Source organism: Schistocerca piceifrons, chromosome 8 (genome assembly GCF_021461385.2).
Source record: "Schistocerca piceifrons isolate TAMUIC-IGC-003096 chromosome 8, iqSchPice1.1, whole genome shotgun sequence".
NCBI lineage: Eukaryota > Metazoa > Arthropoda > Insecta > Orthoptera > Acrididae > Schistocerca > Schistocerca piceifrons.
This window is the reverse complement of record NC_060145.1, coordinates 431,213,139-431,234,420: the sequence shown is the minus strand read 5'-3', so window position 1 is coordinate 431,234,420 and position 21,282 is coordinate 431,213,139. Positions and strand designations below refer to the sequence as shown.

The 21,282-nt window shown below is 40.5% G+C and overlaps 1 protein-coding gene across 1 annotated transcript in view; it reads left to right on the top strand.

The window, feature by feature from the left end:
• LOC124711561 (protein takeout-like) overlaps window positions 1-13,519 on the top strand; it is a 68,632-nt gene extending 55,113 nt beyond the window's left edge. Inside the window, exons 4-6 of the mRNA XM_047241700.1 lie at window positions 222-355; window positions 4,558-4,710; window positions 12,471-13,519. Coding sequence (XP_047097656.1) covers window positions 222-355; window positions 4,558-4,710; window positions 12,471-12,625 — 442 coding nt within the window. The 3' untranslated portion in view covers window positions 12,626-13,519. The remainder of the gene's footprint in view (window positions 1-221; window positions 356-4,557; window positions 4,711-12,470) is intronic.
• Window positions 13,520-21,282: the final 7,763 nt, after the last annotated feature.

The window sequence follows — 21,282 nt, the reverse complement described above, 5'->3', positions numbered from 1 at the left end:
TCCTAGATTAATTTCCAAACTTATCCACCGTGCCTCATGGACTGAGTGCATGTCCAACTGTTGACAGCGATGTATCCGTCAGCTGCTGGAACTATGGGTAGCACTGGTGTTATACACGATGCGGTAACGCTGTACATGGAGGCTACACGGACTTGTTAATTATTTAGTTACCATCTTGTTGAGAGCAGAGAGTGTACTAGCGTGTTGTCTATGTTTTCCAGCCTGGACCTGGCCAACAACAAACTGGAACTCTCCGGAGTGGAGCCCCATCTTGTCTTTGAAGCGGACTACGAGATGAGCGGCAAGTTCCTGGTGGTGCCTGTGGAGGGCTCCGGGCGCTGCAGGTTCATCTTCAGTAAGCAAACTCTACAACTTCAAGTTCTGAATTTCTTACCGTGTCTGAAGCAGATGGTGCGTAAGTTCATTATGGTTGATGAATGGAGGCTGGTATCAAATTACACATCTTTCCGTCGCATTCCAGTCATGCTCAAAGGCTGACAGATCAGCGGCTGCATTATGCTTTTCGAATAGGCTTTTTGATAAAGTGGTCGTGAAGGGTATGACAGTAGGATTTACCATTTTTGCCACATACCAGAGAGCATTGTGCCTCCCTTCACCAATTATCAAACCTGTCTTTTTGTCGTATCCAACAGCTCCCCAACCCATTATATGCAGCAGTTGGAGAGATGTGGGAATCGACAGTCGCTGTTTTCCTAATATGTGTACCGAGAGAGGTAGGAACGGACGTTGTGTTAGGTCTATCTTGGGAAGTGGAATGGAACCTTTATTGTTCACACTGTACTTCGATAGCAGAGCACACTGCACTGGTGTCCACTGTGGAGTGTTCGACCAGAGAGCATCTGCGAAATCCATAACAATATTCGCGGAACATGTATGTGATGAAGTAACTGGGCAGCAACGCTAGATACCGCCACGACCCACTAAGCGCGACTACACATTCAAACAGTCCTTCTTCTACGCTACCCTCAGTTTCTACTACGACGGTTGTCTCTTAACGTTCTACACAAACAGTAAAGGGTAAACAACATTTGTTACAAGTCTTTCTTATGTTTTACCAATCATTCACCTTTTAAATTTATACATTTTTATTTGTGTTAGAATCAATCCTGGAAATGTTCCCTCAAGTCTGAGACTGGTATCTCAAAAATATGGCTGTGGAAGCGTTCAACAACTTCTTGGGATGGTGCAAATATTGTGCACACAAGTTGTGTTTGCGAACTAAAAGGAGATGTTAGGCCACAGGTACAGTGAGTATGAGCAACGAGACATAATTTTTTAATTTCTTCCGTCAAATAATTGTTTGACGACGTATGCGATAGGTGACATTCTCATCATGGTAAATAATGTGAGTTTTCCGGTTGTTTTCCCTGATCTGGACAAATTGACATTCTTAGGTCATCATCATCATCAATTATCTGCTATATTATCGGGTCCTTTGCCTCTCCATTTTCTGCGATCCATTGCTTCCTTCTTAAGGCTGCTGTATGTTGTACTGTCCATCATGTCATCCAGTATCTGGAATCTCTTCCTTCCTTGCTTCCTTTTCCCTTCTACATAACCTTCTAAAACTGTTTATCAGTCCGTCATTCTTTCTTTATTTATGCCCAATCCAATTTCTTTTTCTTCTCTTTATTACATCTAGTAACTGTCTTTTCTCTCCCACTCTTCTCAGTACCTCTTCATTTTTTACTCTGTCCATCCAACTTATTCTTTCCATCCTCCGCCATATCCAGATCTCAAAGGCCTCCAGCCTTTGTGTTTCTTCCTCATAGTCCATGTTCCAGCGCCATATAGAAGAACACTCCATACAAGACATTTTATGAATCTCTTCGTGAGTTCTATGTCCAAACCGCTGCAGAAAATTCTCCTTTTCTTATAAAACGCCTCTTTTGCCATTGCTATCCTTGTTTTAACTTCTGTGGTGCACTTCCAGTCGGTGTCTATCCTGCTTCCAAGATACTTAAAATTTTGCACCTGTTCTGGTATTTATCCACTCAGCATAATTTTTATTTCCTTATTTCCTCCTAGTGACAATACTTTTGTTTTATTTGTATTAAGTTTCATTCCATATTTTTTTCAGTTAGTTTCTATGGTGTCCACCAAATCCTGTAAATCTTTTCCCCCTGTGGCTAGAAGGACCATGCCATCAACAAACCTCTACTGTTCTTCCTCCAATTTCCACTCCTTTGTCATCTAATGAGAATTGGTCAATTATATTTTCCAAGTAGAGGTTGAAAAAAATAGGTGATAGACAGCATCCTTGTCTTACTCCTTTTCCGTGGACCTTCCTAAACAGAACTGTATTTCGTACACGTGTCTACCACTTGGACTCACATCATTTGGCGCCGACAATAAGCGCCATAACTAAAGGAAAGAGTCGCGTGGTGTTTCCGGTTTAGAGATCGGGGTTTGTTGTTAAGTTACATAATCGGAAAACATTTTCTTCCCCCCCACACAATCATTGCTGTCCTTGAGTTGTATGAGAGTTGTGCCTTAAGTGAGTTTGTTAAATTTAGGTGACTACAATCCAGTTTGTACTTTCTTCTCTCACTTTAATTGAAACTTTTTGATTAAGATATAATGGTTCTTAGGTACAGGACCACAATATCAGCAAACAGTATTGAATTCTAGGCGTTGCACAGTTTCATGAATATGGAGGCGAAATCTTCCGAACTTTTGACAGACTCAAGTCGGAAACACGTGACAAATTGTTGTTTATCATTCGTCATTGCTGTTCTTCGATCCTGTACAACAGAGGTCACCGCGTTTCCAGGGAAACCAAAGAAACTGGAGGTAATTTTCTTGGAAGAGCACGCTAGACGACCCACTCATACACACTGAACGAAAGCAGAAAAGGAAAACCTTTTAAATCATCAAATCTCCATAACAAACAACTCACTATGTACATTAATAGAGAAAACAGTAGAACAGTATCCAAAGAGACACCCGTGAGAACAATGTTACAAAACTCCCGTCCCCTTTTGTTGTTTCATCATTAGTATGTGGCCAGCAAGGGGAGGAGACGTTATTTGATCACCAGAATTTGCACAAATGTCGTGAACCAAATTTCAAAGCTCCCCGCTGTTCCTCGTGGAGTGAGCGCATCAGTGCAAACATGACCCCCACACAACACGCACATCCATTGTAGTCACCTAAATTTAACAAACTCACTTAAGGCACAACTCTCATACAACTCAAGGACAGCAATGATTGTGTGTGGGGGAGGAAAATGTTTTCCGATTATGTAACTTAACAACAAACCCCGATCTCTAAACCGGAAACACCACGCGACTCTTTCCTTTAGTTATGGCGCTTATTGTCGGCGCCAAATGATGTGAGTCCAAGTGGTAGACCCGTGTACGAAATACAGTTCTGTTTAGGAAGGTCCACGGAAACCGAAGCATAAATCAAACATAGAATGAATAATGGTGACCGTACGTTCCCGTGACCGCCGCTGCCAGCAGTCGTGTACAGTGGCTATATTCTTGCCAACCCTCTCTGCAATATCGCTGAAGGAACATCCAGCTTCTCCAAAAGCTCGTTCAAACTCAGTGAGGTATTGCTAATGGCGTTTCTGTCGCTTTAAAGGCATTCTTCACTAACATCAGCTCACCACGTCCAATCTCAAAGGCAACTAATGCTCACGACCGTTACAGTGTGTATTTAAAGCAAACTTCATTTGCATCCTCATAGTGGAACTATTAGCGTCGCTCTTATGTGACTGACGCCAAATGTGAAAAGACATCATCTTTCGGATTTAGAAACATGCCAGCCAACTTCTGTTTCGTCGTACAAGTCCTTCTTTATGTTGTGATTTTTTTTCCAGTGTATTACTATGTGTAACTTTTAAAATAATTTTTAATCCACTTTCAAAATCTGATTCGATTTGTGGTGTAGACCACAGGTGATGTGCCACAGTGTGGAAGCTTGCATGTTTCTGTGTTGCAGGATGATGGGAACTGGCAGTTAGTACTATGCCTGTAGAAGTTACTTTCCTATATATCTTAAAAAATGTTTTTGTTTGCTAATGTCAATGATAAGGTCTAAGAAAAAGATTGAGTCTCCTCCCAGATAAAATGTAAACTTAATTTTGTTGTGATGTGAATTTAGATGTTGGAAAAATTCGTTTAACTGATACTAACTGTTCACAAACGTATTACATCCTCCACATACCTGGTCCAGTAGTCTATCTTAGAACTTATTATCTAAAAACGTTTGTTCAAAATTATTCATAAACATTTCAGTTAATAAGAGGCGCAGAGGGAACATCCTTACGCCTGCATACAACTGCAAAACGTGAGAAGAGAAAGCTTAACCCTTCAAAGGAGTTGGCTGGTTTGTGAATAGCGAGTTAAAACAGTGTGCTGGACAGGATCTCAAACCCAGGTGCTGGCTTTCGCAGGCACTACGCTAAGAACTGCTCAGTGACAGCACACCCCAAGGGCCAACTCATACCTTGAACTTGATAGAAGTGCCACTCTGTACCTAGGGTGTGCCACACATCAGTATTAATAACTTTATTAAATTTTATTACAGCCAACTTGGCAGCAGAATTAAAACTCATATCTGAACGCCAAATGAAAGAAAACCAGGAATACTGGGACCTGAAGCAACTTCTCGTCAACATCCCAAGACTTGAGCGTTTTGAAGTGAACTTCGAGAACCTCTTCAATGGTGACCAAACACTCGGTAAGTCGCACTGTCAACGCTGCAAGATGTCTGCTGCATAGGCTCATGCCTTCCCCTGTGCATAACATGCGTTAACACAGGGATACCAGAATTAATGGTTAATGTATAAGACAGTAGTGGTGCTGTGACATTTTCAGCCCGTGCTGCATTGATGCTAGACTTTCTTTCACCCCTATGGCATCGAGCAAAGATTTCTCCCTACCTCTCCCATCTCCCCTCTGACATAGGCCAATTGTCCTATTTATAAAATGGCAGGAAATTTAAGAACTGGCTGGAAAATTGAAAGAAGTCCAAGATTTTGTTCCAGTCCTATGTTATCACTGTGTAAATACGACGGTTATCGTAAGTTTAAAATGGCGGGAAATTAAAAACCCCAAGATGGGGTATTGTCCAGCTGGTGTGAAATTTAAAAATCCAAAATGACGGACTTTTGTGTAGTGGCTGACCCTGCATGCTTAGATGGTGAACTTTGGGGTCCTGCCCCAACCTGCATGGCCGTCAGATTTTCCCAGTGTTACAACGTCAAAGAGAGTGGGCCATGTGGAACTGACACAACATACGTGGTTGCCAGGTCACTTAAATCCAAGATGACCACTGGGATTTTCCCCCAAATTTATGATGCCAGAATCCAAGATGACAGTCCTGGTGATTTGGGCACATGCTACATGGTTGTCAGATTAGGTAGTGTGTTCCAAACAGAATATCCTGTCCTTGTACAAACTGGTGGCAAGTTCAAAAATCATTGGTTTTTCCCTTATTTCACAGTGCACTTGCCTTATGTTTAAAAGTAGAACAGTCTACAGGGTTAAACAATTCCATCTGTCCCTTTGATGACACAGCTTAAACAAATTCCCCAAAACACAGTGACCTTAAACAAATACTGCACCAGTGCGTGCTCCATGCACCCTCTAAGTCTTATATCACATTAAGTTCAAGCTGAGTGACCAGCGCCACTGCTGCCACCAGGGAGTCGGGCCATGAGGACTGACTTACTGGTGTAAAGTGAGATCAGATTGTTGAACCCACTCAGCTGCTGCCACAGCCACTAGACTCTTCTTTGCATTGGAGACAAGTGCACAGGGATGCTGGACAAATTCTGCCAATTAGGCTGCATAATGCCAAGTGCAGAATGGTAGCTCCGATTCCCGCCACCAGTATGTTATTTGTGAATGCACTGCAGCCACACCCTATGTGGCCTAACTCAAAATGGCACAGAAATATGAAAATGCAAGAAGCACACTTATACTTTAACCCACATCGAAAAATGGGGGTAAATTAAAAATTCTCATCAGTTTAAGATGGACAATAGTCCCCACATACATTCAGCAGAGAAATTAAAAATCACAGAAGCATGTCCTTTCCATTCGAGAACATATGTAATGGCTCAAAACTGAAAGTAAACAACTATGTTTTTTATAAGATTTACCACAATAGTTAAGTGTGAGGTGATGACAGCTACCATTAACTTGCTTTGGTCATATCCAGGCACTGCAGTTTTGTCATGAACACAATGACTTTATTTACGACCACCATGAATAAACCGCATTTGACAACCAAGCATCCTTATTCCAAACGATAAGTCAAACGGTAACCCTCGAAAACAATGTAAATACATACGATGAAAGAAGAACTACATTTCATGACAGCAGCACTGTGTAACATATTTGCACAACAAATTTCATGATGAAGAAACTCATGTATCACCAGCTGCAGAGCGCTTGCTCGTCTAGTGAAGAGATGCTGAACACAGTAGCCCACCATAACACTCTGTCCGTTCTGCTACTTCTGACCCAGGAGAGAGCAGTACACTCCATAAACATGATGCAGTTACATGGATCAAACAAATGGCAGACCAAGCCACTAGTCAAGCGGTCGACGACTGGATTAGTTTCAGGTAGCCATTACAGGTACCGTGAGGTATTGGCGCACCCTCGGCTAACATGTCTAATGTGGCGCTGTGGCTGACAAGCTAGATACAGCCCAGAATACTGAGTGGTCAAACTTTAGGGGTGGTTACAAAAACCTCAGACACTCTCTAAAACACATTCCAAGGTCCTCGCAGTAATTTAGTGGCTTGTTAATGTTTCTGTATGAAAGTCTTCGGAAATAAAGACAAGGAATGGCAAAATGTGATGGTCCAGACTGAATCTTTCTACTCCTGCTGTCACGTAAACGTAATGCGATGGAAACCTACCTGCCTCAATAGACATAACTAACAAATGAAACACAATTTCTGCAGCTTTTAGTGAAATATTTCCTGTGAATAGTGGGCATGAAATCAGTGAATTTCGCATCAAATCTGCTCCCTAACATTACACTTACACTTGAGCTATACATAGCAGTTTGATCCTAGCAGAGCATTGACTGTGAATGGAACTTTTACAGATAATCCTTTTTAGGATGACATTTAAATGGTATTTAGAATGAACTGTGCATTTTGCAACATGAAGAAAACTTGGCATGGCTAATAAATTGTATCCCTAATCTCCAGATAATTTATTCTGCCAAGTAGGAACATTCTTCTGTGGGGTTATACTACATGTTTCCTGTCTCGTAGGTCTGTCTATGTTGTGAGGAAAATGTCGTCTACACAGCACTTTAAGGCAAGTGTCCTGCAGACTATTGATGTACTGCTCGGATGTTTTTCCTTTAAAATAAGGATGTAGGGGCTGTAGGATGGTTTTTTTTATCATTGCTAGGCAGTGGAATATAGTTTTTTCTTCGTCATATACGTTTGGTTCCTTTTAGGGTTAGAATGCCACTTACCATTTGGAATAAGGATGCCTGGTTCTCAGGTGTGCTTTATTCGGGCTACATGGATAAAAAAAACAATGTGTTTATGATAGAACTAGGGTGGCTGGGTATGACCAAGGCAGGTTAATGATAGCTGTCAACCATCCCACATATTAACTTTTATGGTGAATATTTTAAAAAACATAATACCTTTTTATCAGTTTCTGAACCTTTTCATATGATCTCCTAGAGGAAGAGTGTACTTCTGTGAGTTTTGCATTTCCCTGGAGAATGTATGTGTGGGCTATTGTTCCACCATTTTTGGTGCTTCTTGTATCTTAAATTTCCCTGCCATTTTAATTTATGCAACATGGGCTGTGACTGCAGCGCCATCACAAATAACAAGAACTATTGTGCTGCACTTCATATTTGGAAGAGCATGTGTATGATATTTCTGTGTGGGTCTCTTCAGTGAGAAGAAGTGGCTGGTGGCTGTGGCGGTGGTCGATAAGTCTCAACACTGATAGTGTGCCCCTTGTGATTGGGATTCAATGCTTGTGGTCAAATCCTCCAATGGCAGCAGTGGCACAGTTGAGTCACCTTCCACTTGGAGTGTCGCAAGATCCTGTGTGGTGTGGTGCACTCTGGTGTAGTATTTGTTTGAGGTTAATAAGGTGGGGAAATCTGTTTAAACTATGAGATATGGGGCAATTGACCAAATATGGGGGCTCAACTGATTGTAAAATTAGATAAGTGAAATGTTATGTCAGGGGAACACAGCGAATTTTCCATTTACTGTCATTCTATATTTAGGACCTATGACGACTATGCAGGCTGGGCTTATATCCCCAGGAGTGGCGTCTTGGATATTGACACCATAGGACTGGGGGGAAATCACATTCTTCACACTTGGACAAAAGTGACACTGCAACCGTGCAGGCTGGGCCAGTATCCAGGGGTCTGCGATCTCGCATTCTGACACTGTAGGGCTGGGAAAATCTGACAACCATGCAGGTTAGTAAACCATCCCAAACCCCACCAGTTTTGATTTTTTAATTTCACACCAACAGGGCAATGCCCCATCTTGGATTTTTGAATTTACGCTACTTTATTCTTAGGACAGCGATGTTACAGGAGTCGGGAAAATTTTGGATTTTTTAAAATTTTGCACCATCTTTCATTTTATACATTGGAAAATTAGTATTTGTTAAGGGAAATGGAATAATTGGCAACACAGCATGATGTCATATTGGGGAATAGCTGAATTCTGGCAACAGTGCATCTGGGGCTGAAAGTGTCACAGCGCAAGTGCTTACAACAATAGAAACACAACAGTTCCAGTAAACATATAATGGGGGATAAATGCGAAGGTGCTACTATGGACCACCGCTGACTGCAGTTTAAAGAATAGTACAAATGTATCTGATGTATTATCACATCGATGAAGCTCACATACAATCTACCTGATATATCACCCATGGCAATGTGGTACGTGCATGATGGGGCATGGGCACATTTCGCTGGTGTTGTAAGATGACACTTAACTCGCCAGTACGACCCAAGATGGATAGGTCAGGACAGAGCCTGTATCTTGGTCTCTAAGATCAAGCTACCGGAATTCTCTGTATATGTTCTGCCTAATGTTATCTGAAGGCGGAGTGTACAGCAGTCTTGGTGGTCAGGTCAAAGAGCTGGAGCAGCAGATTGTACTGTCTTGTTGACATTTACGTGATGATCCGGGATATGCTTGACAAAGTTCGTATCTCTCTGAAGACTTCAGTACAGTATTGCAATAAATTCGAACATCTCTTTTAACAGAAACGAGTGTACAGTAAAATGTGACATGTAACATGTTGAAGCTGTATTGTATTTCTTGTTAAGGTAGGCTACGTGCGAATTTTGAGATCAATTAGAGAGGGTCTTGTTCGAAAAGTTTACATTTCAAGAAAGTGTGCAAGACGCTGTTTCATAGTGAAGTCTATGGCAGCCCTTAATAACACATTCGTAGTTATCTCGCAATATCTCGAAATATGTCACGTGAATGTGAGCATAAAGTACAAACACGTTTAGATTCGTTTCGACCTACCACTAACGGCTTCTTTTAGAATTTAACTATCTACTGCATACAGAATTTAAATATATACTGCAAACCATAGTTCTCCACGATGTAGAAGTTTTTGACGATTGATCAGTACTCAGCGATATTAGTATAGAGGCAAAACAAAACAGACAGACAAACAGGCAGACACGAAAAGTCCAGCTCCATCCTCCACGGCGAAATGATGCACGTACACTGTTGTGTCAACCAGTTCTGTGGGTAACAGGGAAGGCATTGTACAACTGATTAACAATGAAGGCAACATTTTTCCCCTTCTCATCCCCTCCCACCCTCCACTGAGACTGTCTCTTCTGTGGATGCCATTATCTGTCGAGCAGAGTGCTGTAAAAAGTCGTAATATGTGTCTGTTGTTGACATGGCTTAACCTGTGCTAAAAGATACAGTTCCTCCATATAACTCCTGACTCACCAATGTTCTGCTGGAGTGTACGAATCATTTTATCAATGAGACTTTTCTCTTCGCCTGTTGTGGATGCTGACTACACACAGTTAGACGGCCTACAGCAGTTTCCTGAGTTTCCTATTCTTTTCTCTATGCTTTGCTTTGGAAGGGACTGTTCTGTAGCAGTGGATTTGTTCTTTCTGCCTGCTCGGGTGCGGGAAGTAGCATACGACAGCATCAGGCAGTTGCGTTCACTGCTTGTGTGGAGGTGACTACAAATTTCTCTGCAGCTGCAGTCTTTCAGACATGATTTTTTCTGAAATTTCGAGAACTCCCACAATTGCTTACATCTGTAACTAACCACGAACCGTTTGAGACGACAAGTTCCTACGACAGCCTGAAATGGTTTCTTCAGGTTTTAGTAGATACCCTGCCATCGTGTTGTGACACTGCTGCATCCCAGAGGAAGAGACAGCGCAGAATTTTACGACACAGGACACCAGGTTGAAGGTTGTTAAGTGAAACCAAATGTTCTGACGTGTAAGGGCGACTGACTGATAGCGGCTCAAGAGCAGACAGCGCGTCGCTGTGGGGATATTTCACCCATCGTCTCGATTTTTCAGTCCTCGAGGGCCAATTGAAAGCTTAAAGTGGTCACTTGCGCTGTCCCTTAGCTTTCAGAATGCACATAGGCTTTTCTGTAACGCTGTGAAACTAGAATCGGAGGGGGTCATGATCGGATTGCGCGGCTGTGGAATACCATCTTACTCGTGCGACTGGATTCGTGAACTCCTGTCAGTAAATGAAATCGAAGTTATACCTGTGGTTACCCTAGGAAGTGTTATAGGTCCTGTGGTGCTACCTAACCTATACCATTGATTTAGAAGATAACGTGAGCGGCCTTCTTACATTGCTTGCAGATGATTCTGTCGTTTACCACACAGTGAAGTCACCAGAAGATCAAAACGAAATGATCACGACACGCTGTCTGTATGGTGTGGAAAGTGGCAGTTGACGTTGATAAAAAATGTCACCTCCTTCACATGAATAGTAAAGAAATTCCGTTAAATTTCGGTTATACGACAAATCATACAAGTTTAAAATTTAGCAGTTCAGTTAAATACCTAGGGATTGTAATTATAAATAACTTAAACTGAAAACATGGCATAGGAAGTACTGCGTGGAAGAGAACCAAAGATTACGTTCTATTAACACAACACTTTTAGAAGGTACAACAAATCTACTAAAGAGACAGTCTACCCTACATTCTACGCCCTCTTCAGTACTGCTGCGCGACATGGGGTCCGGAAGAGACAGGACCGACGGCTGACACCGGAAAAGATCAAGTAGCTCGTTCTGTAATACCACGAAACAGGGAAGATAGTGTCACAGATGTCGCAAGCGAGTTGGGGTGGCAATCATTAAAAAAAAAAGTCATTTGTCGTTGCGGTGGGATCTTTTCGAGACATTACAATCTCCAACTTTCTCCTGCGAATGCCAAAATATTTTTTTGACTCTCACCTCCATACGGAGAAACGATCTACGTGATAAAAGAAGAAATATCAAAGTATGCCCGGAAATGTTTAGATGTTCATTTTTCCTGCGTGCTATTTGACTGTAGCGGTAGACAAATAGTCCGAAATTGCATTGCCATGACAGCAATAATCTCCTAGATATCTTCATCAGATTCCTGCTAGAGCATCCTGCGGCTTTCCTAGCAGGATGGCCACACTGAGGTGGAACTGCAGTTCACGACTGAACGCTACTTCCTTCGTAGCTTACAGCACAAAAGCCCCCGTCCCCACCCTCCCTCCCTCCCTCGAACACACACACACACACACACACACACACACACACACACACACACACACACACACACACACACCACAATCTTATGAGGTCGTGTAGGTGATCCCACTTCAAACAAGTTCAGCCAGACTGTGAACAAATTCCTGAACGCATCTATCAAAAACCAGATTCGACATGACACCACTCCTGACCACTGCCCCTGAACAACGTCGAAATCCAGACACAAATGTATCATTCCACCAAGATCTATGATACACAATCTGGCAATAGAACTCCCCGTGACAGCCAATGAACTTCAGCTGGAAGAAGAACAAGGAAAGTTGTGCCAGAAACACATACTCCCATGTGCACCTACTGGCACTGGACCAAATTGAAAAAAGTGGGAATACAAGCAATTAGATAATAACAGTAAAACCCTAGAAGTGCGAAAACAAAAGACCGAACTATGTACCACAGAATGTTAAACTAAAATTTTGCTTTTCCTTATTTATTTCTGACCGAACTATGTACCACAGGATGTTCAACTCTAATTTTTCTTTTCCTTCTTTATTTCTCCCGTTAGCAAGTCTATATTTTTTGACGTGTGGTATTTCTGTACCTTTCATCTTGAATTTGAATGCCCCCATTGTTACCCCTTCAATTAAAAGTGAACTCTCCCACCTACAGCAGTATAAGCGCTCCTTTCCGTAACTAATATTGAACTCTGATGTCCCAACAGGTCCAAATTTCAACCGCCTGCTTAACGAAAACTGGAGTGAGTTTTGGGGAGCCCTGCGTCCGACCTTCGAGGAGTCCTTCGGGCTCATCTTCAAGTCCTTAGCGGCCAACGTGTTTGGGAAGGTACCACTGGACGAGGTGTTCCTTCCAAAATAGAGGCAGCCCCTACCAACCTACGCCGCCGGCTCGCACTGCATCGCTCTCCTGCCAAGCTGCTCCTAAGCACAGCAGTAGACATGGGCAGCGTGCAGTCCCGCTCCTCTCTCTACAATCCGTCACACATTGTCAGCGAACTTTGCTCATAAATGAGGCTCATCATCCACGATATTCTCATTAGCAGGGTAACAACTCTCAATATTTTACAGACAGGCTCTTCGCTTTTACCATTTGCACTTACCAAACTGAACGATGTGACAAGAAATTTTAAGTACGTGCACGGTTAACTAAAATTAGATTGTCGCTTTGCTAACTCATTCTCTCATCTTACCAGTTACACAGTACCGACTGATTGTGGCAGATACATCTGACGTCGTACCTGGTTCACATGTATTGCTAGTGAGCACATGATATCTCACAAAGTGAGTGTTATTACATATACATGTCGTCGTTTAGGTGGGCAGCTGCTATCTACATCTGCTCACCAAACGTGGTGCTCCTTTTGTCTTAGTGACAAATTAGCCCAATATTTACTGGTGCATTGAATACTGAATGTTTTTACCAGTAAAACTTTATTTTGCAATAGGTTAAATACACATAGAATGGATAGAACAACAGAGCTAAGATACCAAGCTGATGTACTGTAGCCCTACACAACATTCGAAGGTTTTTGCAGATAACAGGAAGTCCATTGGAAGCCAATATATGTCCATTGATCCATAATTACTTCAAAGGAATGTTAGAACCTTAATTCCCAGGTTTAAATATTAATGGATGTGCATTCTAACTCACTCATTAGTGTACACATTATCCTATCAGACATTTTGTAAAAGCTACCAGCTTGAACAGCCGCAGAAAATCATGTACCATAATAAATAATACATCAAAGGAAAATTTGTTTTCATTTTTCTATTATTAGCATATGTTTTTGGTCACTCCATTTTATAAAGAAAAACTTCGAAGTTACAGGTTGCAAGTGATCATGATGGAACTGTATATATAAGCAAATTTCAATTGGTTGATAACTACTTACAGTCTTTTGACATAATGAAGAAGATACTTCACTCAGTTACGAGTTCTGTCAATATATCTTAATACACCCATAGAAAGTCCTGAAGAATGATAAATTCTTCAGGACTTTTGTAGTTTAAGTTCAGCCTTGTTCTTGCTATCGATACAAACAGAAATCTTTAGCACAGTTTCCTTCAAATTGCCCTACATAGGCGATTTATTTTACTTTCTCTTTGTTAGCAGCCCAAACTTATCAGGTTCAGATTAATTATTTTATTATAAAATTTTGAAAAAAATTAAACAAGTGTTTTATTTTCTCTGTGATCCCGCAATCAAGAAAGAAAATAAAAATGTAGTATTTTTCAATAATCACAAGAAGGAGAAGAAGAAAAACTACAATCGATAGAAAATTTATTACAAACTATTATATCTTTGTTTTATAATGTTCCATATATTTCTACTATAACTGAAAAAATACTGTCAGGTTGGTACAGAGGACTAAAAGTTATTAAAATTATTAAAATGATTTTTTTATTGTCACACATGATTAGTTAAAAGAAGCATCAGTACTCAAACGTAATTCTACATTTTTCGTCACCGTACATAAATAAAGTAAGAATCTGACCGATAGTTGCTGAGCGACAATACCAATACCCATGGGGGGGCAGTAAATTTTAAAAATGTCATTTCTATTGCACCAGTCATTGCGAATATAAATTTCACTACAGGAAAAATCTAAAACAGAATTGCTCTTAAAATTAATTGTATCTTCACAAAGAAATAATATGCTAAAATTACTGAGGTTTACTAGCGACACAAACCTTATGACAGTTACAAATTACATTTCATACTACGCCCCACATAAATGGAGATTTTATTAAGGACACTGGATAGTACTGTTACATGAAAAGGCTACACAACGTAGCAGTTAATTAATATGGGCTATCGTAATTGTAAGACTGCAAAGAACATCTATATCTGTATTTTGTATTTAGCTCATAGGCAGTGCGGAGAGGCACTGATGCGTCACTTTATAGCGCCATGTCTGATGTCGAAATTCGGATGCATTACTGCTGTAAGTTCAACGATGTTTGATGGCATGCCTTCACCTCGCTCTCTCCTTCCTTGGCATTGGCAAATGCTACGAAGTCAGTCTCCTTCGCAACACTGTCAATGCAATATAGTGCATTTGCTGGTACATTCTGCTGACTGTCAACATGGTGAATAACCATAGTAAATTGGGCAAATAAGTACAGACGCCGTAACTGGAGCGGTGATGACACAACTGGCTTGTGCTCTGTCTACCGAAATTTTTTGATTGAGGCAAATCACGCATAGAGCTCGCGGTTGTATGCTCACCAATTTGTAAGCGAATTCGATAATTTCTTGCTGAAGAAAGCTAGAGGTAGCCAGTGAAGTTGCACATGTAGTTGTTACACTGCTCCATTTGCAGTTAATAATGCATCTACCCTACCAGAAAGAGGTGCGTCAGGAGGAGGATAACCTAACGATGCAATAGCAACTTTTATCTCCAGGCCTAGGCAAACCCTCTAGCACCTAACTGAGAGGTGCTGCCAACAATGAATGATTGCGCACAAAACGACAATAGACGTTGGTGAAGCCCAAAAACGACATGATTCTCGTATTGTAGTGGGCTGGGGAAACTGAGAAATAGTTTCCACTCTGTCTTGAAGTGGCAGAATTTCTTGTGCATTGATAAAGTGCCTTAAGAATTTTACTTCCATCACTCTGAAGACACATTTTTGCATCTCAGTCACAAAACCATGTTCTTGTAGTATGATGAATAGTAACTGTAGATGTGATGGGTGCTCTGTCTCGCTAGACAAGCCGGCCGCGGTGGCCGAGCGGTTCTAGGCGCATCAATCCGGAACCGCGCGACTGCTACGGTCGCAGGTTCAAATCCTGCCTCGGACATGGATGTGTATGATGTCCTTACGTTAGTCAGGTTTAAGTAGTTCTAAGTTTTAGGGGACTGGTGACCTCAGATGTTAAGTCCCATACTACTCAGAGCCATTTGAACCATCTCACTAGACAACATTCCAAGCAGATCGTCATTTTAGATAGAATAAAACTCTTAAGTCTCTAGTTACTTCATCCATGACGTGCTGGAAGGTCTGGGTGCCATTGCATAGTCTGAATGGTATTCACGCAAATTCGTAAAATCTGAGTGGAGCGCATGTGGCGATTTTGGGTATATGATTGTCCGACGAGTAGGGCAGAGGTTGAACCGCAATGGGACTAAGGATCACGCTTGCCGCTCGTAAGGAAGTGATTGTCATGGTAGTCGTTAATTATCTACATCTACATTGATACTCCGCAAGCCACCCAACGGTGTGTGGCGGAGGGCACTTTACGTGCCACTGTCATTACCTCCCTTTCCTGTTCCAGTCGCGTATGGTTCGCGGGAAGAACGACTGTCTGAAAGCCTCCGTGCGCGCTCTAATCTCTCTAATTTTACATTCGTGATCTCCTCGGGAAGTATAAGTAGGGGGAAGCAATATATTCGATACCTCATCCAGAAACCCACCCTCTCGAAACCTGGCGAGCAAGCTACACCGCGATGCAGAGCGCCTCTCTTGCAGAGTCTGCCACTTGAGTTTGCTAAACATCTCCGTAACGCTATCACGGTTACCAAATAACCCAGTGACGAAACGCGCCGCTCTTCTTTGGATCTTCTCTATCTCCTCCGTCAACCCGACCTGGTACGGATCCCACACTGATGAGCAATACTCAAGTATAGGTCGAACGAGTGTTTTGTAAGCCACCTCCTTTGTTGATGGACTACATTTTCTAAGCACTCTCCCAATGAATCTCAACCTGGTACCCGCCTTACCAACAATTAGTTTTATATGATCATTCCACTTCAAATCGTTCCGTACGCATACTCCCAGATATTTTACAGAAGTAACTGCTACCAGTGTTTGTTCCGCTATCATATAATCATACAATAAAGGATCCTTCTTTCTATGTATTCGCAATACATTACATTTGTCTATGTTAAGGGTCAGTTGCCACTCCCTGCACCAAGTGCCTATCCGCTGCAGATCTTCCTGTATTTCGCTACAATTTTCTAATGCAGCAACTTCTCTGTATACTACAGCATCATCCGCGAAAAGCCGCATGGAACTTCCGACACTATCTACTAAGTCATTTATATATATTGTGAAAAGCAATGGTCCCATAACACTCCCCTGTGGCACGCCAGAGGTTACTTTAACGTCTGTAGACGTCTCTCCATTGATAACAACATGCTGTGTTCTGTTTGCAATGTGACGTTTGTATGTGACGTAGTGGTTCACAATTGATTTTAAATGGCGTACGATATGTTTTATCGTTCTGCCATGCAACTCAATTTATTTCCAACGTATGATACGATCGTTCGGCTACGTAATTCGGAAGCATGGGGTCACCAAATGCAGTGTTACAATGCAATTTATTCAAGCACACAGCATAACAGTTAATTATAATGAGTAATAGTAATCGTAAGACTGCTAAGACGTCTATATCCACACCTTGATTTTAGCTTGGAGGCAGCACAGAGAATCAAAGAGTTTAAACTGCACACTTGAAATATTTAGCAGACGATTCGATGTTCATATAACTGCCCACAGTTTCACTGAGAAAGAAAAAAAAAATAGGAAGCAGTTCTTAATAAGTTTGTTCCATGTCAAGCTCAGGTTTTACTCATAAGTACAGTTGACGAGAACAAAACACTGTATCAAGTTTTGCAACTGAAGAACTCAGACAACAATTGAAAAGTTTATAATTAGGTCACAGATCTGTCACTACCAGATGGTTACATGCTCAAGTGATCGTGACTGTTGCTGTTGTTCATACAGTAAGTAGTGCTTTCAAATAATTTGGAAGTACATAGTTTTTTTAAGCCTCAAGGTATAGATAAGTTCAGTAAATAAAATAGCTCAGTAATATAGTATTTCCATATCTAGGATGTAATACACTTTCTCATGAATCTTGTTAAATTTAACAGCTTCTGTTCAAGATAATATTGAGAAACTGTCTCACAAAACAATGATTGGAAAACTGAAAAAAATGAAGAGATGATCAAACAATATAAAGTCTGTATGCATCTTCAAAGTTTACTAGGATGTAATATGGTGTGATTTAAGAGTACCATTTATTTGGAATTTAAAGTACAAAAACTTTTTTAGAGGTGGTGACAAATAAAAGTAAAAATTCTGATGTTCCTGGAGCACTTTCACATAGTAAAAATTACAATTTTAATGGTGACATTCTTGACTTACAAGTAGAAAACAGTATAATAAGCCTAAGATATGCATTTATAATTCCCATACAGGAAGAATTCTGGTAAGAGTAATATTGAAATTTGTAGAATAGGTAATATTTAACATAGGCCGAGAACTATTCTACCATATCTGGTGGCAGTAGTCTTAACACACAGAATAAATGACAATAGTGTTTCATGAGAATTGCACAAACTATTAGTGTTCTAGGTTTGTTTATCTACAGCTGTATTACGGTCTTCTCTATTATGTTTTGCAATTACTTCAGCTGCGATCCTATTTACTGTTTTTCCATTCAATTTCTCATTAGCTTATAACAGTTCTTTACAATATCCATTGATTATAGTAACCTTCTGTACTCATTTTATATATTTCGTTAGCCAATCTGAATGATTAAATTTTTGTGCCTTCACTCTTACTGTTAAGCACTACTCCATATACATAAGTACAGAGATCAATCTGCAAAGTCTTACTACATCTCCTGGCAGTAGATAAACTCAATGTACCATTCATAAATTTGTTATATGTAACTAAAGGCTCATTTATGAATAAACTGAGCCTTTACTTGAAATACTCGAAATGAAATTATGGAGTATGTTCACAATTGCTACTATCATTCACATTTAATATGTCTCTCTCCTATAAATTCAGCTTATATTCTGGATACTTGATCCACTGAAAGTACTTGAATGAGGAAACTGAAATACTTCTTAACCATTTTTCATGTTAAAATATGTCAATCTCATTGATTGAATCCAGTTGTTTACCTCATTCTTTTCCATGTCTTTAGAGTTTTATTTACATTACGCTTAAAATTTTGAAATAATTTATTTCTTGTTTCCAATAATAGTACTGTTTTAAACAATCAGTATTTGCACTGGTTACTTAATTACTGCCCTCATTATATCAGAGCAATCAAAGTATTAGCATATCCAACCTTCTTGATAAATAAGCATGCATAGATCCAAATAATTTATTGTGGTTGTATGGAAAAAAGTGAAACTCTCATTTTGAAATTCCCATCACTGGAGAGTGAAGGCATAAATTTTCAGTTATATTTCTGATGTACTTTTTTGGTATGTGTTGTACATGTACTGTACCAAGCTTCCCTACTTTCATATTCATTGTCCCAGCAATTGTGGTTGACCACTTGATCCATAACATGAAGCAAAAACACTGTTATATATATATGATTCCAAACAATGTAACTAAATAATGTTAGATAAATGTTTATGGTATTTTGTCATAATGCTCTGTCTTTTCTGGTTTTCGCCTGTATCAGTTTTTCTTAGATTCTCTCGAAATAAGCATCAATGTTGAAAACTAGATCTTCTCTGTGTTTTAACAAACACTCTACAAGGGTTTTATCAAAATTTGCTTCTAGTGTAAACTAGTATTATCAGGCTTCATATAAAGTGCCTCAGTATCGCTTTTAAATAGCGCAACAATATATCAAGCATGAACTTCACCCTTGTTTGTTCTTGTATTCTTCCATGCATGTAATTTATTGCACAGGTACGTTTTTGCTAAAAGACAATAGTTAACTTCCATTTATGGGTGAGCTTATCAAGCAAGACCAGATGGCACACTAAGACACAGCGTGTGTCATAAACCGATGCATACAGATTTGCACTTGCATACCTTCACAACGGGAAGTGCAGTAAAGAAAATGGTGCACAGAACCCGCGAAATTTCGATCCAAGGAAGTATAGCAGCCGAAATGCAACACCTGCAGCCCGTGTTCGTGTGAACGTTTACAACAACTGCCAAATCCAACGTGCCAAAGACCTAAGATGCCGGGACCACAGCCTACTGATAATTAAAGTTTGACGTCTCGTCAATTAGATAATTTTTTTATTGAACGACCTCTGCCAACAAGCTGAAACACGCCGCCAGCATCCCAAGGCTCCACATAAATTCGCTCATCAAATTAATTTGATTGATTTTCTGCTACCAAATCTGCCAGACAAAAATGTTTGCCATTGACTATGTACTTGGTAAGCCCAATAGTGCCTATCTTATTTCATCACATTATACATCGCTTCTATTTTCTCCAATTCACTTTATAGTGTAGGTATGTTCCTTCGTAACCGTTGCACAGAATCCATTTGGTGCGCCAATTCTCCTCTTCTGCATCCTAAGCTGCCAAATTGTGTCCTATCACAATACCATTCGCAATTTTCGTGCAGCACCCGATCTACAGTTGCATCTAAATCTGTATAGATACTCTGAAAATCACACTTACGTGCCTGCACAATAATTCTCTATTACTCCACTCTCCAAGAGAACGCAGAAAAAAGAACACCTATATATCTCCGTGCGAGCTCTGATTTATCTTATTGTACTATGATGATCGTTTATCCCAAAGTAGGTCCCCCGTCAACAAAATATTTTCGCATTCGGAGGAGAAATCTGGTGATTGAAATTTCGTGTGAAAGTCTCGCCGTACCGAAGGACGCCTTTGTTTTAATGATGTGCATCGCAAATCCTGTATCATGTCAGTGACACTCTCTCTTCTATTTGTCGATAATACAAAACGAGCTGCCCTTCTTTGAGCTTTCTCGATGTACTTCGTTAACCTTATCTGGTAAGGATCCCACACCGTGCAGCAGTACTCCAAAATAGGACGGACAAGCAGTCTCTTTGGTGGATCAGTTACGTCTTCTAAGTGCTTTGCCACTGAAACGCAATCTTAGGTTCGCCTTCCTCCACAACATTTTCTCTGCTTTCTTTCCAATTTAAGTTGTTCAGAATTGTAATTCCTAGATATTCAGTTGAATTTACGGCATTTAGATTTGATTGATCGTGTAACGGAAGTTTAACGGATTCCTTACAGCACTCATGTGGATGACCTCACACTTTTAATTATTTAGGGTCAATTGCCAATTTTCACACCATACAGATTTCTTTTCTAAATCTTTTGCAATTTTTTTGATCTTCTGATGACTTTTCTCGGCAATAAACGACACCATTATCTGCAAACAATCTAAGATGGCTGCTCACATTGTCTCCTAATTCTTTTATGTAGATAAGGAAACGCAGAGGGCGTGTAAGACTACCTTGGCGAACGCCAGAAGTCACTTCTATTTTACTCGATGACTTTTCGTCAGTTACTACGAACTGCTACCTCCCGAGCAGGAAACCACTCATCGAGTCGTATAACTGAGACGATATTCCATAAACACGCAATTTGGTAACAAGCTGCTTGTGAGGTACGGTGTCAAAAGCCTTCTGGAGATCTAGAAGTATGGAATCGATTTGAAATCCCTTGTCCATAGCATTCAACACTTTGTGTGAGTAAAGAGCTAATTGTGTTTCACAAGAACGATATTTTCTAAATCCATATTGATTCTGTCAACAGAC